At 37.0% G+C, this 24560-nt stretch overlaps 1 protein-coding gene across 2 annotated transcripts in view; it reads right to left on the minus strand.

Annotated features, from left to right (window-relative positions):
* PCNX (pecanex homolog (Drosophila)) overlaps positions 1-22797 on the minus strand; it is a 79512-nt gene extending 56715 nt beyond the window's left edge. For both annotated transcript variants that reach the window (XM_009572868.1, XM_009572869.1), the window contains exons 1-5: positions 22604-22797; positions 16387-16492; positions 13449-13494; positions 12433-12522; positions 9119-10819 (exon numbers count right to left, since the gene is read on the minus strand). In XM_009572868.1, coding sequence (XP_009571163.1) covers positions 9119-10819; positions 12433-12522; positions 13449-13494; positions 16387-16492; positions 22604-22797 — 2137 coding nt within the window. The remainder of the gene's footprint in view (positions 1-9118; positions 10820-12432; positions 12523-13448; positions 13495-16386; positions 16493-22603) is intronic.
* Positions 22798-24560: the final 1763 nt, after the last annotated feature.

Consider the following 24560-nt stretch of genomic DNA (forward strand, 5'->3'; position numbering starts at 1 on the left):
TAGAGGTGGTGACATTCAGGATCACTAAGCAAGTCTATAACTTCTTTTGAAAAGACTGCAGAGCTTTTCAGCCCAACAAGCTCTGAGTCCGCTAACATTATGCAACACCTCAAGAAGCTACATGTTGAAACCATGACTAAGAAAGTAAAAAAAAAAAAAGCTAGATGTGCAGAAAGGATTACGGTTTGTTTAAAGTGTGGAAAGCCAAACTGAGCAAGGTTTCATTTTGGTTGTTTGGTTTGGGTTTTTTTTTTTTTAAAAACAAAAACACCAAACTCATTTTAAAGAACACACAGGATTAAAAAAAAAAATATACCAGTATGGAAAGCTACTTATGTTAACACATATGATTTGTGTTTCTACTTGTCTTTAATGAGAAGGAGGAGTACAGCTGCTTGCGAGTTCACCAGTAGGATGTAAGATAAAGCTCCTAAACTATCCTCTATCATGCTCTGAGAGAAGTTTAATCATGAGGGAAATAGCTTTGTTTTAACATAAATAAGCTTCCTTTAATATTTACAAAGTAACATAGCGTTTTGACATTCAAAAACAAAACTAAACAAATAAAAGTATCCCTTTAGGACAGCTTTTTTTTTTAAAAATCATTTTTAGATCATCACACTCACTTCTCCGATGCTGCTACTTACAACCACTTACTCTAGACTTCAGAAAAGTAAGACCCAACATCTACACTCATATACAAAATCCAGATCTAATAAGGAGAGATAACATAGGTCATACTTTTACAGTTCCTGCTTACTTTAAGTAAATCAGTAAAGGAAGACAAGCCTTTCAGCTTACAAAGTGTTTGTTGTTGAAGTCTGTTCTATTTTTCTGTTTTATTCTGAATTCAGATGTTGAAGCACTATACTTTATTAATGTCAAGAAATTTAAGTATAAATTTCTTCTGCATGTTGTCATATGAATTTGAGCCCCCAACATTATCTGTTCTCAAGAACAGAAAAATCAGGTTTGAAGTTCAAAGTGCACAAGTTAGAAATACAAACCTACATCCCAGAGATCAATAAAATAAGAGGGAGACCTAATGACAACTTTGTAACACTTAACCCTCCCACGCCTATTCCCAACTATAATCTAATTTCAAAGAGGAAATAATTTGACTTCTGTATTTATTAATGCAACTGTGCATATGAATACATATTTACTAAAATCATCCTTTTTTCTTTTGTAACACTTCTGATTGGAAAAAAGCCAAATTAGCAGTTACACACTTAGAAAGTCATGAGGATATAATTTCGTCATCACACATTCGGAATGATACTTTCCCAACAAAACAACTCAAATTTATTGAAGAGAAAATTCTAGAATAACAAATAATTCACATCCCTTTGCCAAACAGCTGGGAATATCTGACCATAGATCGAACTATCCTGCCTGCAGGTTATGCCTTTCCAAAATTTCTCTTTCCATACTACACAAGTGTTTTAGATGTAAACCTCTGTAGTTCCTCAAAGTTTTAAACAGAACTGAAAACTCAAAGTTTTACTATACAATTGTTGTACAATACAACTAGCTTTAAGAAACAAAAAATGCAAACATTTTATTTCTAACAGGAACATTTACACATACAAGCCAAAACATTTACAACATCACCCTGAACATATGTACCTCTGCTTCTAACCCAAACTTAGAAGATGGAAATTGAAGAAGCATGACATGGAGAAAGCAGAATTTCCAAATTTTATTGCATCAAGAAGCCCCATTTCATTTTTGCTCGGCAAAAACGCTAAAGCCCGTGCCTCATAAATTCTGAAATATAGATAAATTCTTCCCAAGTAAGGAGATTCCTACAAAGATATGGTATGGAGGTAATACAGAGGTAAAGTACCCATGTGGAAAACCACAGAGTTCTCAGGATAAAAATTGCAAACTTCAGTTCTGACTGGAGAGAAAACAAAAGAAAAACAAAAAACCCACACATGATGGAAACAGTGTCCCTCACTCTTCTCGGGAAAGAAAAAAAAAAAAATACATCACGAAGTCTAGATGGTTTTGAACATTAGTCAGGTTAAGCATGGTTAAACACATGCATGGAACCTGAGTGATGCTTGGACATGCTACTTCTCTCCCTATCAAAGGGGAAATTGTGATCTAACTATTTTCAACCACTTGTAATGACCAACCTTACAAATTCTCTGAGAGAGCTGAAACGAATAGTTTACGGCTTATGCATTCACATAAGCAATGAAATCTGTCCTCTAACACTGAACATACTTTGCCAAACCAAATAGCTGAAGTTTTGCTCTTCTGTATCAAGCATTTGTATCTTGTTTGTGTTCAAAACCTGAGAAAAGCCATACTTCTCACATGCATTCATGGGTTAACACCACCACTCTTCACGATTGAGGCATTCGTAGTTTATTCTCACATGCCCAGACGCTATTTTAAAAACCTCCAAGTGGAAAGGAGGAGTCTGTTCAGTCCATATCTTCAGTATACAGTTATTGATCACCATGGATTATGCACCATTATAAGACCTACAATTGCACAGATTTCTTATACTTCTCTGATGAAAAAGCAAAGTATTGGCTTATAGTATTATTACTCACTGTGGACATTTAATGAAAAATATCACTAAAACCAATTTCTGAAGAATGGAGATGTGGGCAACAAAGGAGAAACGATGAAGAACAGAGGGACACCTCTAAGATACAAACTTTGCTAGAAAATAGGGTAGAGGAAAACCACACAATTTAGGAAGGAAAGCTTGTCACCAAAAAAAAAATTAAAAAGAAACAAGGGAAGTAAAGCCCAAGACTTCAGTGTTGTGGTTGAATATATGAAAAAAGAAAAATCCAAGTTTGAGACTAGGCCAGAGGAATATTTACAATTACATTAAACCAGTCACTACAACAATCTGAAAAGCAAAACACTGTCAAGCAGGGAATAACCGGGACAATGAAACCATCTGTTTTGAATTCTGAACAAAACATTTTTACAGACCAGCTTGATAGACACATTTCTATACTAATGCCAAAGATAAAACTAGGAGTGTCAGTTATTCTACTTCACTGTACTTCCCACTTGAATTATTCCACTTTTAAAACATTAGGTGTTACTCCCGTAGACCTCTTGAATATAGTGCTGATAGCTAAAGCTATGACCTAATCTGATCCCCTACCCAATATAGTCCCTATATCCAGAGATTTGGGTATCAATAGCTCGTAGTACGTTCATGCAGCAGACAAATGTTCATAACCTACATTAATCTTTATAAAACTTAATTCTGACTTTGTATTTGGATTTATTCACCTCAAGGAAAAGATGCTTTAAATCTTTAGAACACACAGCCTTTCCAGCATAAGTGGTATTCTATACTAGTATATCATACACAGTCAGTCATGTTTGCTTTGAATGGGCTTCTATTAACTATAACACCAAATGTTAATCAGTAGCCAACCTCGATACATCCTAGAATTACATCTCATAGCTACATTTGGCAGCAATGTGAGTACTTCCATTACAGTTCAGAGAGCTCTCAGAACTTTCTCCGCTGTATGCATAACAATAAATCCAGGCATATATACAAAGGAGCATGAAAAAAGTGGCTTTTAAACTTAAGTTAGTAGATGCAGCTTCATTTATACCAAGTATCAAAAATTCTTATTCAACTCCTGTTCGAGATGAATACTTGGCAAATTTATGAACACCACATGCTACTTGTCAACAAAATTGAACTATTCTTTCCAAATCAAGTAAAAGTTATTGCGAGAAGTAGTTGCACAAACACTACCAATCTAAGACATTTAAATAATTCACTCCCACAGCAATGCAAAGTATTTTAAAAGAACTACTACTTCTGGTTTCTTTGGGAGGCTTGAGAGAATTTAACCAGGGTCAAATTTTATAAATAATATTCGAGGGAAAAAACCAAACAAAAACTTCTATGAAGTGTATTTTACTTCATTTTTAACTTTTGGTATATGCTGTAATGCTGTAGCATGCATTTCTCATCAAGTATCCTGAATTTCCCTTATGCAGCCCTGCAGAACTTTAGGTAGAATATCTACTACTCTGTAGATGACACACTAAAGGAACGTGTTTCTACCAAGTAACAGGAAGTCTCTTGCCAGCAGTACTCAGGGCTTTTGCCAAGCAATTACACACATTCCTGGCTCTCAACAGCCACTGCTGCGAGTTGGACAAAACCTGAGGTTTTTGTTTGTTTGTTCCCCATCACCACCTTTATGGAACCAGAAAGTATCAGAAAGATGGTAGTAATTTTCATCATAAGTCATCTAATGAAAGCCCATAAATACCAGAAAGGGGACAAAACAGGCAGGATGGAGTCCCCACACAACGTACTAAAACTGCATTTTGCTTTAGTTGGTAGTGATTAACAATTAGCAGATGCAAGATTCACTCAAGTGTTACTTCATTGTTAAATTCCAAACCTACCTAAATTCCATTTCAGCCTCGCACATCACTCCTAACGCTGTTTACATCTTTTAGTGTTGAATGGCAACATCTCACCTCTACCGAGATGACAAGATATCCAAAATCAGAGGTAATTCTGTAAAACTCAACCCTTAGACAAAAAGCTGTGACAGAACAATATTACGCTTTCGAAGTCAGATATTGGGAAGGGCTAACATTAAAATCTCTACGTCATGCTTGAACCAAATGCTGTGTACATTATGACACCGCTAGTTGACATGTAAAAATCACGTAATGGAATACAGTCTTTTGGTTCCAATAAAGAACCTCATATGGCAGAGCGCCCTTTCTACTGGCTAAACTGCTTAATCTGATCCAGTTACAAGAGGGGTCCCGCGAATAGAGATAGCCAACATACGCACAACCAGGTTACAGTAACTTTACATGTTTTCAGTTTCTACCATCTCTAAACTCTTTCAGAGTTTGATTTCTCATGCAAAACTGTTTGTTTAGCAGTTTGAATGTGAACTGATAGACTCCCAGAAAAGAGACCAGAAGCCCCATCTTCTGTAACTGTATTAGTTCCACCTGCAGAAAACACATCAAACTAAAGCCATCAGAAGCAAGGAACAGCTCTACAACACAGGCAAAATAAGTAATGACTGTAGACCATATGCAACATAAGCATAGTAGGAAAAAGGGATATACTGGTAACAGCCGACATGACCATTGGCTGCATAGCAGAGAACTGAATTGTACTTTTAACTCTGGAGAGGATACTGCCTAATGATTACAGGCAGATACACTAAGCATACATGTACAGATACACACAGACTGAAAAGATGAACAGGTTTCCATATGCCATATGAAACACAAGATTCTAACCCAAGCTCACAAACCCTCATTTTGCCCGCCTGTAGAGATGTACTGCAGACCACAAAACACAGAAGAACAGTATGAGCTGTTACTTCAATATCACTATGCAATGCACAGAAGCAAAAATGCATTACATTACATGCAGTTTTATTTACAACAGGGTAGGTGACTCTAGAACTTAAAATAAATAAATCTTAAACTACAGCAAGCTGTGAAAGTGAGTAGCAACTTAAAGGGTGCACCTTTTACAGTTAATACAGAACTGGGGGAGAACACTTGACTTTTCAGGTCAGCTCAAGTTTTACAAAACATGACTGTGTCATATATGGCATGATGCTGGTTCTTTAAATCTTTGCAAAGAACAATACAGAAATAGCACACATCTGACAGAACCCACGCATAGGAGAGTATCAAGGTGGTATTTCCAAAATATCACTAGACATCCAGGCAAACTTTTAGACATCTAAACAACTTCATCTAACCCATGACCCATCAATTCACTAGCTACTTTTAGAGGCTGAGTAGTTAAACAAGGATAACAACCATTTTAAGACATCTTCCATTTTTTTGTTATACATCCACCACATGTATTTAATTACAGAATTTTCAAATGCTGTTTGTCCACATTTTAATGAACTGCAATTTCTATTCAAACACACAAGTTATCATGTAAAAAGTGCGTCATTCACCACTTCCTGGCATAGTAAGATAGAAATGAAACTGCTAAACTGTATCTGCTGAAGTAAAATATGTACAAGTTTGCATAGCATCCTGCTTAATAAAAGATTACTAAAGGCCACATCCATTATGAAATGCATTTTAGCAGTAACACAAACAAATAAGAATGTACTTTTTAGTTTACTCCCTAAAGACTTAAAGATAAAATGAAGCTCTAATTACTGATTTAAGTCATATCTGAAAAATAGGAACAGAAAGCTGCTGACTGAAAAAGAGGAGGTGGTACTAATATCAGCCTTTTTGTTATCCAGCGTGCATCCATTAATTATTCGTTTCAGAAGTTATTACAGGCAATCACAGAAATTAAAAAACATTTATATAAAATTATAAAATAATCCTTTCAGAATTGGACCAGACAATTTCTAGAAGTCCCATCCAACAAATACCCTCCGATCTTATGGAAATCTGAACCAAGTTTATTCTGTAACTCATCTGCTACGTGTAAGTAAAAAACTTCTTAATTTTCTCAAATAATTTCTATACACATACACACATATGATGTATATTTATATCACACACGTATGTCTTTAAAAACACTCCCAAAAGGTGAAGACAACTCAACAATGGGAAATACTGAAAGCAACTTAAATTCTAAAAAGTTAAAACATTTCTCTGATTACTATTAGTCACAGGTAAGCCCAAAAAAGAAAGCCACAATTAAAGATACAGCTGTCACAGAACTTGTAATATAAGCTATAAATTTGGGAAAAAAACCCAACAACAAAACACATACAAAAGAAAAACCAGTAGAAACGAAGGACAACATGAAGGAATTATTCAGATTGATCATGAACATGTAAATTCAAAATAATTACTGGCTTGATACTAGACGTGACTGCATAAATATTTAAGTAATGCTAAAGAAAAGTAAGTGATATTTTTGTTCTGCTTTCAAAAAAAGCAGAATGACATTCATTTCTTACAATCATAAAAGGAAATATTTCCTATTCTATTGGTAATAAGAAACAGAAGATACAGCAAGTGTTATTAGTCATAAGTCATCATCAAATCTGGAGACCCTGAATCCAGATTGCTTCTTAAAGTCAGCCTGAAACCCACAGGCAAGTAATACTTGGGTGCTCGCCATTTATTAAAAATACTAACAACTTCAAAATGACCATTAGCTAAACAAAGTTTAAAGGGGAAACGGAAGAGAATAGTCCATCGATAATGACAGCAAGACTTCCCTGCTTAAGCTGCTACAGATTTGTATCTTTAAGATTGCATTTAAATGTGTTAGGGTTGGTCTTCCCCACCATTTCTCTCTTTAAAAGAGCAATCAAAATATATGGCAATATACTGCATCAGTCATGCACTGATTCTTTCAGACTGCTGACGACTGGTAAGTGCATATAAAGTCTGACATGTTCTGTAAGGTATATTAATCCTCCTTTGCATATAAGGAGAGAACCTTAACAGTTTTAATCTGTAATGACACAAACCAAAATGAAATTAAATCCTGTGCTACGGAGAGCATAGAGTCAAAATGGTAAATACATAAAGCAGACCTTTTATTAGTCAAATTACTTTCAGTAGACATAAAGAAGAGATGTCACTTCAACAAGGTGTAATAAGGATGTGTGTGAAGTGTTCAGCTTGCAGAGTTAGTACTAAAAGAGCAACCTGGACTCTTTCATTAGAGCTACTGCAGAACTCTGTTACTAGGAATAACAGAAAGACAGAAAGTACCAATACATGCAGTTTGGGTTTTGGTTTTGTTTTTTTTGTTTTTTTTTTGTTTTTTTTTTTTAAAGTTAAGGCATCTAAATAGGTCTGAACTAATTGTAAACCAGTCAAATTTGATTAGTAATCAATACACAGCTGAACTTCAGTGTAGCACACTTTTTTCTTCCCCCCGAAATTAACTGTATTGATTTTGAGAGTTTGCTCTTATGTCAGTGTCGGGGGGGAGGAGGAGGGAAGAACTATTGGCCGTATCTTATCTCACTGTGAGTTGGAAGTCTCTCCTTTTAAGATGGAAGAGTCACTATACTTTGCTTAGGCAGTCTAAATAACAAGGACAGTAAATTTGCTACCATTTCTTAAAAATATCTATGTCTTGATCTAAAATATAACTTTACAAAGCACTTGTGTGCTTAGCTAACAAGATCCAGATTATCTGGTAGGTATTCCCCTCAAACAATCCCAAAAGTCAGACTGAGGTAATTAGCAGTCCCATACTACTCTGAAAATGTATTTTAAACCCACTTATCTTCCATGACACAAAATGCCTTCCTTAAGGCAGTCAATATGGCTAACCAAGCAAAGAGACTGAAACATCGTAACAAGTGATAAACAAAAAACCATTAACACCTCCAATTTTTTTTTTTAAAATGCCCCTGTTAATCTATATTAATACTGGCTACTACATGTAAGCTTAGTACCCACATTACACCAAGCAAAGCAATAGTTATAGAAAGTAAGAGGAAACTACGTTCCTCTTTCCAGCACAGGAAGGTTATTGTGTTCTCATAATGAGGACAAAAAAAACCCCCAAAACCCAAAGTAAACAATACTGTCTAGCCAACAATGGCAAGGCTAAGCAAAATCAAATCCCTAGGAGAATTCAGCTTAGTAACTAGACCATCGTAAGAATGCACAATTCAGGGCAGCAGCATGGTAAGGGTTTGGGGTTTTCTTTTTTTTTTATACCACCTCAAGCCATGCCAGAGAGTTCATCTAAGAGGCAGCAGTAACTCCAAACAATCACTTCCACTTTCCCAGTCTTCTAGCACAATCTTTCAAACAAAATTAGTCTCTTTTATTGGTAACTTTTAAAATAGTACACATAATTTGAAGTTTGAGTAATACAATGGAGTAGGTCTGATTTGATCACAAATAATAATTTTAAGATACAGCTCTGTTTAACAAAGACTGCCAGTTACAAACCTGTAACACCTTCACCTATAGATTTCATAACATTTGTTTAAATTCAACTCCCATTTCTGTAGATCTTCCAAGAGATTATGAAGGAAATGCTTCATCAGCTTTACTAGGCAAGAACGAAGAAACAGGAAGACGCTTAAGTATAGTTGTAACTTAAGTCATAGATACCAGACTCATTAACAAAATACGGCAAGGTACTTCTGGTAGGTCATTTACTTACCTCCACTTGCTGATTCTTGCTCTTCCCCTTCAGGAAACGTAGCTTGGCTTGGTAAGCTATTCCTAGAACGAGTGACTGACTCTAAGTGTGAAGCCCTTCCCAACAGAGATAGCTCATCTAGCACCTCTCCTTCTTTGGCTTCCAAATCAGATTTTGAAGTGGTTAACTGTTTTATGTTACCTGGTGCCATTAAACTATTTGGGTCATTTAAACAAGCCACAGTACCACTGTCCAGGCTTAATACTCTGGCACGATTCTTGGCACTGTTTGTGCTAGAAGTCCGACGTGTAGATCGTTTTTTGCTACTTCCTTCAGAACTTACATGGGTTTTGTGAGCATTTTCAGGGTCTGTGCCCCCACGTTCTTTAGAAACATATTTGGTCTTTAGAGCACTGTACTTTCCCTCAGGAGACTGGCATGAATGGGAGGTGGTGCTGGAAGAGCTATCACTGCTGAACTGGTGAGCTGACTGCATACTTGATGTCCTGCTCAAGTCACTTTGATCACTGGAGTCCTCATCGTGACAAAACACAGCACTGTGAGGTTTAGTACTAGATACACCTCGGAAGGAAACATATTCCCTGTGCCGACTTGAATCAAAACTACTAGCCCGCTTTTTTCCTGTCCTTCTCCGGCTGGACTTGTGGGTAGAGGCTGTTCGATGTATTAAACTAGAAGATTTTGGTCGAACATCTCCTTCTTTTTGTTTTCCACTCGTTTCTTTAGAAGCTCTTGAATCTACTAACACAGCTAGTTTTTCACCCTGCTCATCTCTTTGTTCAGCAGCCTTCCCAGGCGGCCTGTCAGCTTGCGTAGTCAATTCATTGGCATGTGGGTTCTTATTGGCCTCTTCTGAAGCAGAGGCACCAAGACCTTTCTGACTGTGCATCTCATCAGATGCATTAGAACCCTTTACCTCTGGAACACCACTGTTAGTGCTCACTTCCACAGCAGTCCTTTCGCTACTAGTCCTTTTGTCAGTAGTAGAACTACTGTCATCCTCTGAGTCAACACCACAGTCCTTTTTCTTACCATCCTTTTTCTCTTCTCTAGGAGACTCCTCCTCATGCTCTGACAACACACTTTCTATATGCGTTGAGCTAGTGTGTTCACTTTTATAGCTACTGATGGTACTGTTAGTGTCACGATCAGTCCCACTGCAGTAGCTTTCTGTTGAACCACTGCTTCTAGTACTCAGGCTTCTCAGACTGTCCACACTTTTGTCTGCTTTCAAGGATTTGCTCTTCCCACTCTTAGCCAATGGTTGAGGGCTGCTACTTTTCAGAATGTCATCTAATTGAAAAACTCCTGAAATGCAAGAGTTCTCAGCCAAGGACTCTCTGGATCCAGAAGGGGGCTTGGAAGCTTCTAACTCACTGACAGGATCTAGTCCTCGTCTTTGCTGATAGAGAGGGAAGTCATTTAGTGAAGCATCTGGAAAAGCAACAGCAGAGCTAGAAGTCCTTGGTACACCTCGTGGTCTATGATCCTTCCTATAGGAGTGAGAATGCAGAGTTACAAGAGAAGCTACTTCTGTGTCACATGCACTGGTTTTAGGCTGGTCCACAAGCTGGTTGTTCGAGAGGCACACTTTGTCACTGTTGTCTCTTGGCAAATCTTGTCCAGAGGATAATGAAGGTTGGATGGAGACAAACGAGTCATTCGACACCAGACGAAAAAGCTTCCGATCAGTTGCCAAATCTGTTCAAGTACATATTTAAAAATACTCATGTAGAATGTCCATGTAAGTTATACTTTACAATTGCTTGTTTATATCAGATAAAATAAACTGACAAATCCATTTGCAAATACTATGCATCACATTACCATTTAAAATACTTCCTAGCATCTGGGCAAACCTGACAGAGACTTTTTTCTGTAAAAAAGAAAACATCAACACCAGCTTAATCTTAGCAGCTAATAAAAGACAATTCTGACAAGTCCCTAATCTCCTCTATTACTCATGTGTCTCAGACTTAATGTTTTTATGTATCTCAAAGTTTAACTATAAAAGGGTACTCTGCCTTTTGTTTTATTTCCTATATGCAGTAAACTGTTTCACATAAACTTTAAAGTTATTAAAGAAAACATAGTAAACTTTGAAGTCACAAAAACCCAACAAAAATCACCTTTCCTACCAGATACCAAGTAAGTTCACAGTTAGCAAGGATGCAGGCACTGGCACAGGTCTATTGGTACTATAATGAAACTTCCCTACAAAATTACTGAGTTTTACTACTTCTAAAACTGGTGCTGTTAAAGCAAATCATGAGCATTTGCTGTAAGCTCTTGGTCAGAAAAATTGTTTCTGTAATCCATCACAAGCAGTCTCCTGTAAAGTGTCCAGCTGCAGGTAGCATTGAGAGTCAGGCTACTTTCCTTTTCAGTACTGTCACTAATAACAGAAGATCTGGAGGCCAAGTTACTACAATTGCTAAATTTTTGTAAAGTGCATTTGCACATGTGTAACTTAAGAAACTTCACAAACAGTTCCATTACTCAGCTGAAAGTAGTAGAACCCTGCTGCTTATTTCAACAGCATGGCCACCTGTAATCCTCTATTTTGAACATACTTTCTGCACTGAATCACACAGTAACAACTGAAAGGAACCCATCAGTCTCATTAGATTGGCCAAAATGAACTATAGTATTCCCAGAGTTAACTCCCTGCTAATCACCAGGTACTTTAAAAATCAGCAAACAAAAGATTTCCAGCTCTGTTTTAATCTGAGCAGATTTTTTCTGGCAACGAAGCTAAATGAAAAATGAGATCTGAAACTAAATTGGACAACTGAAGAATACAAGCTAGCAGTTTCCTTACATACTAGGAAAAAACAATTACAAAACTCCAATAGCTTGCATATTAGAAGCAGTCTATAGCTCCAGAAACACAGAACTCTGCACAAGATTATTTACTTTACAGAAAAGCATGCCTGATTTAAAAAGATTAATTTGGCTGTACTGGAAAGCAAAGCAAATTAGTCTACAATGAAGTCCATAAATCCCAGGCCACTTTCAATATGAGAGAGATTGTCTAGAGACATGTAAGCTAGCTATCTTTCAGCAGTAAGGAGACAGTAAATATTTATTACCTGCTGGAAGATGCCAGAACAAGAAACACGCAGCCAAAGAATAAAGTTAAAAGTATTCAAGCTATGCATCCCAGAACTCAGAGTAATTAAGAAAGGAAACAGAGCTTCAAAATACCCTTTCTTAGAGTCTATCAACAAATTGCATGGATTTATTTAGCTTGTTAAGCAAAGGGTCTTCGGTAACAAAATACCGTGTTTAATATGCAGAAGAAGAAATTTTACCTTGTTCTTCACTCCCTTCTTTACATAGGCTAGAACTCTGGCCAAGACTTAAACTGATATCATCAGAGGTCTTGGCAGTGTCAGTATCACCTGTGAATTTTAAGAAAGAAGAGTACCAGTGCTCAAAGTATTAACACATACATCTACATACACTGCAGATTTCTCACCTCTCAAGAAAGACTGTTGCTTCTATTTCTTCATTTAACGGTAAATAACAACAATTACAAGTAACACAAGATTTCTCTTATCTTTTAGAAATAAATATTGTGTACTCTATTTCCTTTATTTTACATATAAGAAAGTTTTCATTCAACTACGCAGATCTTCCATGAAGAACTGGAAAAGTATCTTACACAGAATCCAATGGAAATAAAGATTACTTTTTTATTAAAGATGTATCTATTTGAATATTCCTTTTTGCATGGTTGCCAATAAAAATGAGAGATAGATTGTAACAAAATACTTGTAAAGATAAAAAAGGTGAGGAAAAATCAGGAAGGTGACAAAAATTCACATCTCATTTTCTTTTGTCTTCTTATTGGCTTAATAAATTTATAAGATAGCAACTTTGCATATTACAAATAATTTATATTTTCGTCTCAGAGGAGTTCACAAGGGCTGTCCTGGACAACACTTTTGCTAGAGGCCAAGCAACTAGAAATGATTAATCAAGTCATTGAAATACAATACCAGAAGGACGACTGGTTGCACAGAACTCAAAATAGTAGGGAAAAGTCCACTCAAACCAACCCCTTGGCTCTGCATTTACAAGCAAAAGAAAAACCTGTTGTTACATGGAAAACGGAGCACGGATTCCAGGATATTCTCTCCTAGTATCTTAGGCACATAACTTGCATCTCCAAGGAAGATTTCTTCCAATTAGTAAACACTGTACTTGGCTCACAAAAAAGTTTTGAAGATGAACAAGGTAGACAGTATTTGGAAACAACATAGTAAATAATAGTGATTTGAAGTGCTATTGCAAGGTAATTTTAAGTAGGAGCCAAAAATCTCACCTTTGATGGTTGCTGCTGTTCCCAGACGAGATAACCCAGATCCAACCTAGAAACAGGGAATGATGTAAACAGATGTAAACTTTCAGGAATTAGCCAACTGTTATTTCCTATTACTGCAATGCATGCATTTGCCTATACACCTAGGAGAGATTTTCAAAGGCACAAAAGCATCCAACAGCACAGTGCATAAAATCTTTTCTGACACAATGTTTCCACTGCAAACAGATGACAAAGCACCTAATTATGCATCCAACTACATCAGTGCATTATTCTGTTTTATAGCCAATGTACTTGGAGATTTTACCATGCTGATTTTAAAAACAGTTTTTAATCTAGGAATTTTCCTTGAAAATACTTAATGTGGAAACCAACTACCACAAAAGTGTGGTGGTACACTAATACCTGCTGTTGTAAAGCTGAATGTTTAATGCAGCAATCACAGTTGCCTAAAATGCTTAAAGAAAGCACCATATTCATATAAAACTTATCTGTTCAACACAGTAAACACCAAGTTAAATCCAGAAAGTGGTCCCATTGGAAAAGATACATATTTTTACCACGGTTAGTTTTCAGGTCTGCCAGAATTGATCCAATGACCAGGTAACCACAAGAACCTAAGTGTTGGTACATGGAAAGTGGCAGCAGCATGAACAGAGGATATGCCAGGATGGTCCCTGCTGGCAGCTGAATAAACTTAAATCAATTTAACCTAATCATTTTTACTGTATCTTATTTCTCCCTCTCATTCCTGCAAATGCAATTTTTCTTTTGAAGGCCGTTTCCGAGTACACAGATTACAGCTACCTCAAAGCAAGTAAACTGGTTAGTGGAAGACTGTGCAGTATTCCTTGATTCTTAGATAGTAGTTACAATTGCATTTCAAATTTATAGTATCTGCTTTTCAGCCATGTTCAATGACTAACCAGCAGGCATGTACCTCCTCATAGGAAAATTAGCTAGCCGTTTAGGTTTGCAGTCTGCCTTTCTACATACGTCCTGTAATCTGTAGTGGATTATTTTGCAGAGGTGCTAAAGAGAACTTAGTCTCTCCTTCAATAATCTTTCCAATACCACCTCTCCCAAAGCACTCTGAATAGCACACAAAAATGCATGTGTCAAATAATTAAACCACTCAGAAATAAGATAGGAAAAGAGCACTCAAAGGCAAAATCTGAACCCAAGATACATAAAAATGATGGCAATTTGACTGCAAAAAAGCAGCTGGACCTTGTTTAATGCATTTTCTTTACTACAACTGTCATGCATGCTTTTAGTTAGTCATTTTGCCATGTTTCAACTTTTTTTCCCTTTAGTAACGTGTCTTGCTGAATGCAAATGCATCAGCATGGGAAAGCTATTTCACACCAAAAACTGAACAGAACTCAGATGCTTACTGTTCACATACCCTTTTGATGCTGCAAATTCAATCCCAGGGGACTAGTGAGCACTAATTTTATCAGTATAAACACATTTTAAACACTACACTTCTTTTCACAGTAGATTTAATTGTGTTATAGTGTCAGCATTAAAGCACACAGGAAAGAACACAGAGCTGCTTCACATGCTTTAACATTAAAACTGTTATGAGTATGTTTGGAATAGGTTTTTTTCTAAAGTCCAGTTAAAGAAACATTATCCCCAGCCTAGTTCTGTCTTCCTACATGGACCATCGCTTCCTATTCCTTTGAACTCTACCAAATACCTGCTCTCTTCAAAGGAGAAAATATCTTATCTATGCTGTATAACGGAGCATTATTCAGATAAAACACCAACATTAGCATAACACTGCACTACATTATATACTGCTTGCTCAGAGAGCTAATTAGAAGGACTTGATATTGTAATACCACACCAAGAATTTCCACGTCATTCCAAAATAGCTTCTGTATCTTTAATATGATGCTGCATCGCTCGTTGTCAACATAACCTTACAGTCTGGCCAGTCAATCTACTTGTCCTCATGAAGAGTTGGTAAGAGAAAGATGCCACGACTGGCTAAACGTCACAGGCCAAATAGAAGGAACAGCACATGCAGCGCTATGGAAGTTTAATGCATAAGCCTAGTAGACATAATAAGGAAACAGAACAACTTCCCCAGTGAAATTACAAGGCAACTAGAGCATAATGAAGTTGCGCTGAAATCTAATAAAGCCAAGTTCTTCAGCACTTCTACCTGGTGCGCAGCAGTCCCTATTTACTGCTTTCTTCCCAGCCCTGCTGAAGTGTCAAAATAGTGAAGATTTTGCAGAGGTCATCCAAAAATAAACAGTTGTAGTCTTTCCATTGCTACCAGTTTATCTTGCTTTGTACTTTATCAAATTAACATTTTTGACTGCAGAGTCTGAACTGTCAGGAATAATAACTTTAAAGAAAGCCATTTAGCATTGCAAGAGATAATTGGCAGTGGATACATTCTAAGAAGACTTAACAGAAGCCTCCTCAAATTCAGCACAACCGAAGTTTGCCAATTAAGCATCTAAATGACAGATCAAACAAAAGTCAAGGGAGGAAAACAAAGTTAGAACATAAGGATGAAGTTACAGCTTGAGCTATCTAATGGCCCACTGATCCCAAAAGGAAGAGGGAAGTCCACCACAGTGGGTCTTGGTACTTATCTAACCATGCTCTGAGTCATTTTGATTTACTTAATCAGAAGAAATCTAACTGAGCAAAAGGGAATACTTTCTGATGGGACAGTAGGTTGCCTTATAAAATCCAGCCATTCCTAAAATGAACACAAAGCAGGATGAGCAAGAATTATGCAGCCAGGAGAGTGCCACCCTAATAAAGCAGTTAAATACAAAAAGGTAAGTTGTTTATGCTAATACAATTTAAAAAAATGTAAAATAGTAAGAAAAAAAAATATCTGCAAACATTACTCTACAGATTGCAAAGCCAGCAGTACTAAAGCAACAGCTGCAGTAGCTTTAATTCTTACCTGGTTGTTTGGATCTACCCCAGCATAAGAATTGCGTGAACTACAGCCAACAGGGGGCGTTGCTTCTCGTATGAACTCTGACATCTCAATCCCTCCACCAGGGTCACTGAGAGAAACACAAAAGAAGAAAGGAAAAAAAAAAAAAAACAGAAAAAAAACAAACACCAACATTAACCTACCAGTTAAACCAAAGTTTGTCTGTCTACATTGAGTGCAGATTCAAAACAATTTTTCCCTTTTCAAATATCAGGGGCTCAAATATATCACAGCATCTCAGATAAACACTGCCCGTTTGACACAGGAAGCTTAGAGCTCGAGCATCCCATATACTGTCACAGAAGCTGCTGCCTTGTAAAGTCCACTGTCACCAGCCAACACAAACCATGAAGACTTAGGAGCTACAAGGCATTCTGAAATGCTGACATATGAAATTCTCTGTCTATATATACACACGTGTACCTTTCAGATCATCTGTCCAACTATAATACCCAGAAATCAATCAATAGAAAAAGTACTAAATAGAACTCTTTCAAAGAGCAAGGAAAGGACTCCAGATCTTTTCCTTAGCCTGGATCTAGGAGCAAAAGTAAGGATGGGTTAGCCAAGAAAGCTACACACTGTCACTAAAAGTTATTGCAAAGGCAGAGACGTACAGGGACATGGTATCTCTCCAGGGATGCAAACCACTTCTTTCTACCTGAAAATAACTTCCCTTCAGATAATTCACAGGCCCTACCAGGAAGTATTTTGAGGTACCATATATATATTATTACGTCCTAGTGATTTCACCTTTCAGGATTAATAAGTATTGGTTTGAAAGTCTCTTCTAGACCAACATCACCAATTTGTAATCAATTTTTAATTCAATTCAATAATTCAGCTTGTCAAAAGGCAGTTATTTATGAAACAAAAGCAAGTTGAACTTGACCATTAGGACAACCGGGTGTGAAATTAGTTGGGGACTACAACTCAGGGATCCAACCTAGCACTGTTTGTTAATTGCAAAGCGGGAGAAGTTGTGGCATCCTTTTTCCTCTCCCAATACAGTTCTCTTTAACCATCTTGATCCAGGAGACTTCTGAACAGAAGTAACTGCAGTGTACTTTGACACTGATGGTCCCTGCTCCTTCCCAAAAATAAACAACTGCCTCCCAACAATCAATGATTCAGAGCTGTGGCAAGTCCACTCCAACATTTTGCTGAAGAACATACACACAACCCTTCTCCAGCTGGACTAAAGAAACTAAAGATGAAGCCCCTCTGGAGGAGGGGACAGAAATAGACAGAAGCACTGCAGGACTTACTTAATAGACAGCTAGTCTCACAGAAAAGTTTCATGCAATAAGACCAACACCTAATAATTTTTATAATATATGGACATCAATCTAGGATATTATAAACAAACTGTCTATAGACAAAAGGACCTGAAACATCATTCATTCTGCAGCATGATGTTTCAAGCTGTTGTCATTTCTGAGAGTTGTAAAGGTACAACCTTGGGAACCATTCCAGATCACACAAGAGGACCCTGAACCTTCCTACATCAAAGAGATGACAAAAAAGACAGTTTGAAGTTAGGAATATATTACTTCTGTAAAAATAAGTTAACTTAACAAGCCATGAGTTAGCAGAACAATTATGGTCCGACTCCAGCAAATTGAAGAAAGACGTGAAAAGCCACCATTTTGGTACAGCTTAGCCATAAGACATAAGCATGCTCCAGAGCCCTCTCTGACCTGACATTATCAATTACGCTAAGGCAGAACCAGGTAAGGAAAAAAAAAAGATACAGAATTCAGCTTCAATAATTTCCACCAGCTTTAGCCAAACGAAGTATTCCTTATATAAGCATTTTAAGAACACCAAGGACATAACATGAAGTTAAAGACTAAACCAAAAAATTCTCACTTATGTTTAAGCATACATTACGATGACAACTGAAGATACAACAAAGAACGCCTTTCACAAAAAGATTAAATTCCTTTCCTGTTTGAGTAATTCATTCAGAAACACTGCATATGATTAAAGTGTGTCCTATGAAGTAGAAAAATAAGTCAATGCAAATAAGCTCTCATGCACAGAGCTGGGTACTCAGCCAGGGTGGAAGAAGGAGGTGATTTTGTCTAGAAGTGAACCAACGGATATCAGCATAAGCAACAATAAAATCCAACGCCACCACTCTACTCACAGCTGCTATATTCTGTGACAACACACACAAACTAATGGATTAACAAAAGCTAGTAACAAACAACAATAAATAAAGTCTGCAGGAACAAGCAGGAAGTACAGATTTCTAGGATTAATCATTGAATGCATAAGGATCTGGACTACAACAGCGTGTAGAATCTTTTAGGAGCTATTTTCTGCTAGCGTTGTGGCCATTCCTTTCTGCTATTAAGTTCTACAATCAGTTTCTTACACTTTGCTGACTTCATACCTTAGAGTAAGTGCTAAGCTTTTCAGTTTGCAGGCAAAAAAAATGAAGTGAAGTTACCACACAAACTTAGAAGACTGAATAAATTATGTCCAGCTACCTACAATGGAGATTACTGTGGAAGAGGCATTCAGAGACTGCGCAAAACAAATCAAAACTAGTACTTCTAATTACTAGTAACTGTCCTATCTAAAACCACTATCTGCAGCTACATTACATTAGTGTGTCAGAGACTAACCGAAAGTCTGAAGAGGCTGTAAGTCTGCATGAATTCAGAAGTTTAAAACCTGACTTAGGCTGATTGACTAAAGAAATCTGATATTCGGACTAGAACTTCCAGAGAGAATCTGGAATTTGGAGCAATTTTGATTTCAGGACAAAGCAGAGGAAGAGTTTTATTCTTTTCTTTTGAACGCCTTCTTCCGTCCTTAATTCCCAACTAAAATAGCAGGATAGTCAGGAAGCTGCTCTCAAAACACAGAAAGACCACAGCATGTACTGCAAATGCTAGACCACGACAGTTTCAAGTATTCAGAGAAGTTTTCTTTAAAGCTTGAATCACTAATTATAGAGTCAAAAAGGCAAAACAACTCCAAGCTCAAGAACAGGTCTGCCAGCCACAGAAAACTGGAAGAAGAAATAGCAAAGGTAGGGCAAGAGTTGTAGAGATTACATTTTTTTTATTTCTCTTGCTCATACTTGTTTAAGTAGACTGTACGTAACTCAAAGACATAACATTCTCCAGCTGTCAGCTTTATTTTGTAGAAGTACATGAGAAATTCATGTAGCATCATGATTACAGCTCCCCCATGCTGATGGAGATCAGGGACAGCTGTCACCAGGTTAATGCTTTATGATACTTTGAACCATAGTAGTCACTGACACAAGAAAGAAGCCATATTCATACCCGCAAAAGCAAGACTATCTTAAGTGTTTTAAGGCATCTGTGTGGGTCCACTGGTACCCAAACAAAGATTACGCTCGCACTCTTCCTTCTACCTTTCATGTGAGACTAGGAGCCTGTATCCCTATCACTTGTTTCCACAAAACCTCACAGAAGTATTACTAGCATGACCCTCTTAAGCATGAAAGCAGCAACTGCACTGGAAGCTACAGAAAAAGACAACTGACATTCCTATCTCTAAATTAAGACTAGGTTCTTTCAAAAATATTGGCCAGAGAATTTCAGCTTTTAAAGAGGATGAGGAAAAAATAAACAAGGCATTTCTTAGGGAACAGTAAGTTGTTCTTTGCTTAAGCATGCCAAAGTTTTATGAAAAGATTAAAAACCCTCAAGAGTTTGATCCTATTCACAAACTAATGTGAACCGAAGATAAATGAGCAGTTCATGTAAACCTACAAATGACAGCACATAATTTTTGGCAGATACCTGAAAGCACCACTTTGCCAATAAACATCAGCAAGAAAGAACAGCAGTTCTTAGAAGATAAACAATCCTGAACATAACTAACTTTTGAACAGAAACCAGACTATTGCTTAATTCTTCAAAAATACCAATATTCATGTCTAAAGTGATCTCAGGGAGGGTGTATGTGGCACAGTGAAAACTCTAGGACAGCTTTGCACATTATGCTATATATATATACACACATATTTATTTGTATGACATGCTGTAGCCTAAGCTATCAAAACTAATATTCTGATTATGCAAAATATTTAAGGTAGTACGTCTGCTTAGATCTCCCCTATATCTACCTTATGCTAGGGGAGCAGAGTTTAAAAAAGAAAACCCTACATACACACTTTCTTCCAAGACAGTTTTTTTTTTTTTACTAGTGTTCTGATTGAACTTACTAAGAAGGTGACAGCTCAATATTAAACACTCACTCTACATCCCCTCTACTGGTTTGAATATTATCCCAGAGTTCTTGTAAGCTTCCAGGCAAAGATTAGTATATACTGTACATCCCACTTACCAAAAAGTAACTCCGTAATTTCTGCATTGACCTTGTTCCCAGTTCTAGTTAAGAGACCTGAAAGTGGGAACAAGGATCATACAAAAGTTAATGAAACTTTAGTTGGCAAGCAGGACACACAGCATCAAACTAACCTCTACTTCTGAGCTCACAAATGCTTATAATGTAGTAACTTGTCCCATGTCTCCTTAGACAAAACAGAACTTCTGAAACATCCAGAAGTAATTCACAATACTAGTAGAAAGAAGTCCCTTGCCAAGTCTTGGCTACTGTTTTGGAAGCAAAAGCTACATGGCTTAAAAAAAACAAAAAACAAAAAAAACACCCCAAAACACAACACACACCAAACAAACCAACAACACACATCTAAGGATCACAGCTAAAACATGCGTTAGCAAGGCTGCATTGAAACAGAACAGACCACCAGTTTACTTTCATGAATTTTATTAAGCAGAATAAGCATTAATATACAGTTAGGCAAGCATTCTGCTAAAATAGCTCAATACAGTTTTAGTAAGGTATATGGTGATCTAAATGGAGTCACAGTTAAAATCAGCAGGTTCAGTTACCAAACACAACATGGAAAAAGGGTCAGGTTATAAAAGATTGATACAAGAAGTTACCCTATATCAACTTTAAAGGAATCTAAGACACTGTTTTTGCTAACAATACCTGAACTGAGAGCAGACACAGAAGAACTTAAGACCCATCTCATGAGAAGCTACACCATACAGTGAAGTCCTTTTACTTCTAGGCTAAGCATTTTAAAGAGCATTACTTTAACACTTCCTTTCTTTAAGCGTTCTGATAAACAGACTTAAGAGGCTTCTTTCAAATACATTTCCTTATAGCACATGTCTCCATGTGGAAGTTTCAGGTTTGTTTTTTTTTTTAATAAAACATACAACCTTTTAAGAGTCAGGAGAGCATACTAACTGCCTCACTTTGAAAACTATTCATGGCTACTAGTATCAGAAACTCACAGACAAGAGAAAAGTCTTCTTTAAAAGCTAACAACTCAAGGTTGATTTATTTCACACAGTCTAACTCTTAAGATAGCCTCAATTATCTGGAGTCAGGCAGAGGCTTTGATAATAGAGCTCATAACACATCCACAGTCTGATCAGACTGGTTAGGCTAGCCTTGTTGATGAGTCATCTTTTGCTCTTCTTTCTCCAAATAGTCTGGTCAGAGGAGGAAAACCTCTGGGGTTTTTTTATGCTAGCGACAGCAAAGAAGATCTGTGAAAAGGAATCATCTCCTATTGACAGTACTTCAGAATCATCATCTTCATTACTGAGCTGAGCAATTCCAGAATTTCCAAATTCACAGGACAGTGTTCTTCTGAAGTAAGACTATGACTGGAGTCAAGCATTGTATCTGACTCCTGCTTTTGCAAAACTAAGCAAATTGAAACCTGATCAGACATTCCTTATAGCGATAAAAGACTTAGCATGTAGTATGTGGTCTTTGACAGCTAGATTTTTTTTAAATTAAGTCTACTGCTGAAATAAGATTACTTGTACTGGTTGTGTTCATTAAGTATTTAGTGACCTAATCAGCACACATTTTCCATGCTATTGTTTCAGTGCTTCCAGCATTTTCAACATTGTTCTGGAACTCCTCTGGGGGAGGAACCAGGAAATTAACGTGAATCCATCATTTCAAACCTAATACATGAAGAAGTCTGCTTTTAAACACCAGACTTAAACAGCCTTTCAGAACTACAGAGGTCTGCATCCATATTCCTCAGTGTTTATTTCAACCACCATTCCAGGTACACATCTGATGAAGACAGGACTGTTTATCATTTGAAATGGTATACAAACATCAGCAGACACCTTACCTGGGCCCATTGCTGTCTTTCCTCTTGGCTGAAACACTGCTTTGTTCTGTTTTTGCACCTCTGTCCATATGCTCACTGGCATTCCTCTCCACAATTTCTCCCTCATCCAGTGCCCTGTGCAAACGGTAATTCACCATCTTCAAAACGATAAAGAGAGCTGCTATCACCGGGCAGTAGACAGCTACTATCATCATGGAAGAAGGAAGGGCCTTTCAAAAGAGAGTAAGAAAGAGTTAATGAACACAAGGTCAAATGTCCATAAAAATACATAAAGCTAGAGTTTAACAGTTTCTTTCATACAGAAAATATTGATCATACTGAAAAATGAAGGTTTAAACACACACCTCCTGCAGTCAAACTTTGTGTCGAGATTGTTAGAAGTCTAGCAACATAGAAAAAAGGAACAGCTGGACTACAGGATACCAAAGCACCACAGCAGCATGCTAAGTAGACCTATCACCAGAGCTTGAGAACCAAGTTCAACTCTTGTTCTTCTTCCAGGCTATTGGAATGTAAGACCTAGACTAGGAAACCTAGAGCTAGCATGATTTTTTTGTGTCACACCCAAAATTTTTGATTAGTTGTTATGAATAAAAAAGCTAAGAAGATTTTAAGCAACACACTAAGCACAGGGTACAACCTTATTTCACAGCTAGTATACAGCACCAAGTCCATTTTGGAAAAACTGATGTGAGTTTGACAGCATGGTGGATGGGAGAAAACCTGCTCAACTACCCAACACAGATGTTTTGACTTAGCTTGTCAGCTTCCAACAGCTACTTTTGCATGACAAGATACTGATCAGTCACAAAAGCCAAACTTTAAAAAAAAAGGCTGTTCACATTTGTGGCTCACACATTTGAGCAATAGTCCACAATAACGTGCAAGATCACATGCTGCAAAGATTATTTGTGCTGCCCATGGAAAGGCAGCCAACGCAGATGTTCTGAAGAGAATTTTTCAGCTGTGTCAAAGGTGGCCAGAAGCCACATGAAAAACCTCAGTCCTGAATTCAACTTTTGAAATTCGACTCAGAGTTAAGACTTCTCATGCAACTGTTGCTGAGGCCCATAAGGCTTTTACAGATCAATCACTTCAGCAACAGATATTGATTATAATAGGTATTTAAAAGAAGTGTTCAGAGTACTAGTTAAACTTAGATTTCACTTAAAGGCTTTCGCCCTTCTAATTCAACTTTTATTCATATTTATAATTTTGCCATTTCCCTAGGCAATCACTAAACAAAAATGAGATATTAACTCTTAGTCTTCATCCACAAATAGACCACTTTCCTTACAAAAGCAAAAAGAGTCTGTTCTCAAATATTTTGCTGCATCACTATCCTTAACCCCACCGATGGTGTAATTTGATATAAAATTCTAATAGCCATAAATATATGCACACACATACACATGACAATCAGAATTAAACATTTAAGCATTTGTTACTCAGCACAAACATTAATTTAGTAGATAAGAACAAATGAACTGTCTTTTTAGACTTCCTAGCCTAAGGAGAATTCCAGCTTGTTTCGTACACCTAGTCTCCCTCCCTATACAGGCCATTGCAAGAGAAGAGCCTTTATGGTGATCAAAGCCCCATGCACATCTTGCAGAATCAGAAAGGGAACACAACTGGAGAATAAGACAGAGAGACCTCTCTATTCTGCACATAAAGCTAGTTTTAGTCATTTAAAAGAAATCTGATTACAACATTAATATTTCTACATATTCAAGAGCTTATTAGTCCTAGAAGAACTGGCAGTGCTCATCACACAATTTAAGCCATGAGTTTAGCAAATACACTGTTTGAAGAGATCTCCAAATACAAAATATTGTACTAATAAAGGGGATAAAAGAATAAACATTTCTAAATATTGTATTGACTGTTGACTTCAGAACAAAACCAATCCTTAATCTGGCTGCTCACTTTCTGGCAGTAAGCAAAAACAAATAAT

The sequence above is a fragment of the Fulmarus glacialis genome, unplaced genomic scaffold (assembly GCF_000690835.1).
Source record: "Fulmarus glacialis isolate BGI_N327 unplaced genomic scaffold, ASM69083v1 scaffold8332, whole genome shotgun sequence".
NCBI lineage: Eukaryota > Metazoa > Chordata > Aves > Procellariiformes > Procellariidae > Fulmarus > Fulmarus glacialis.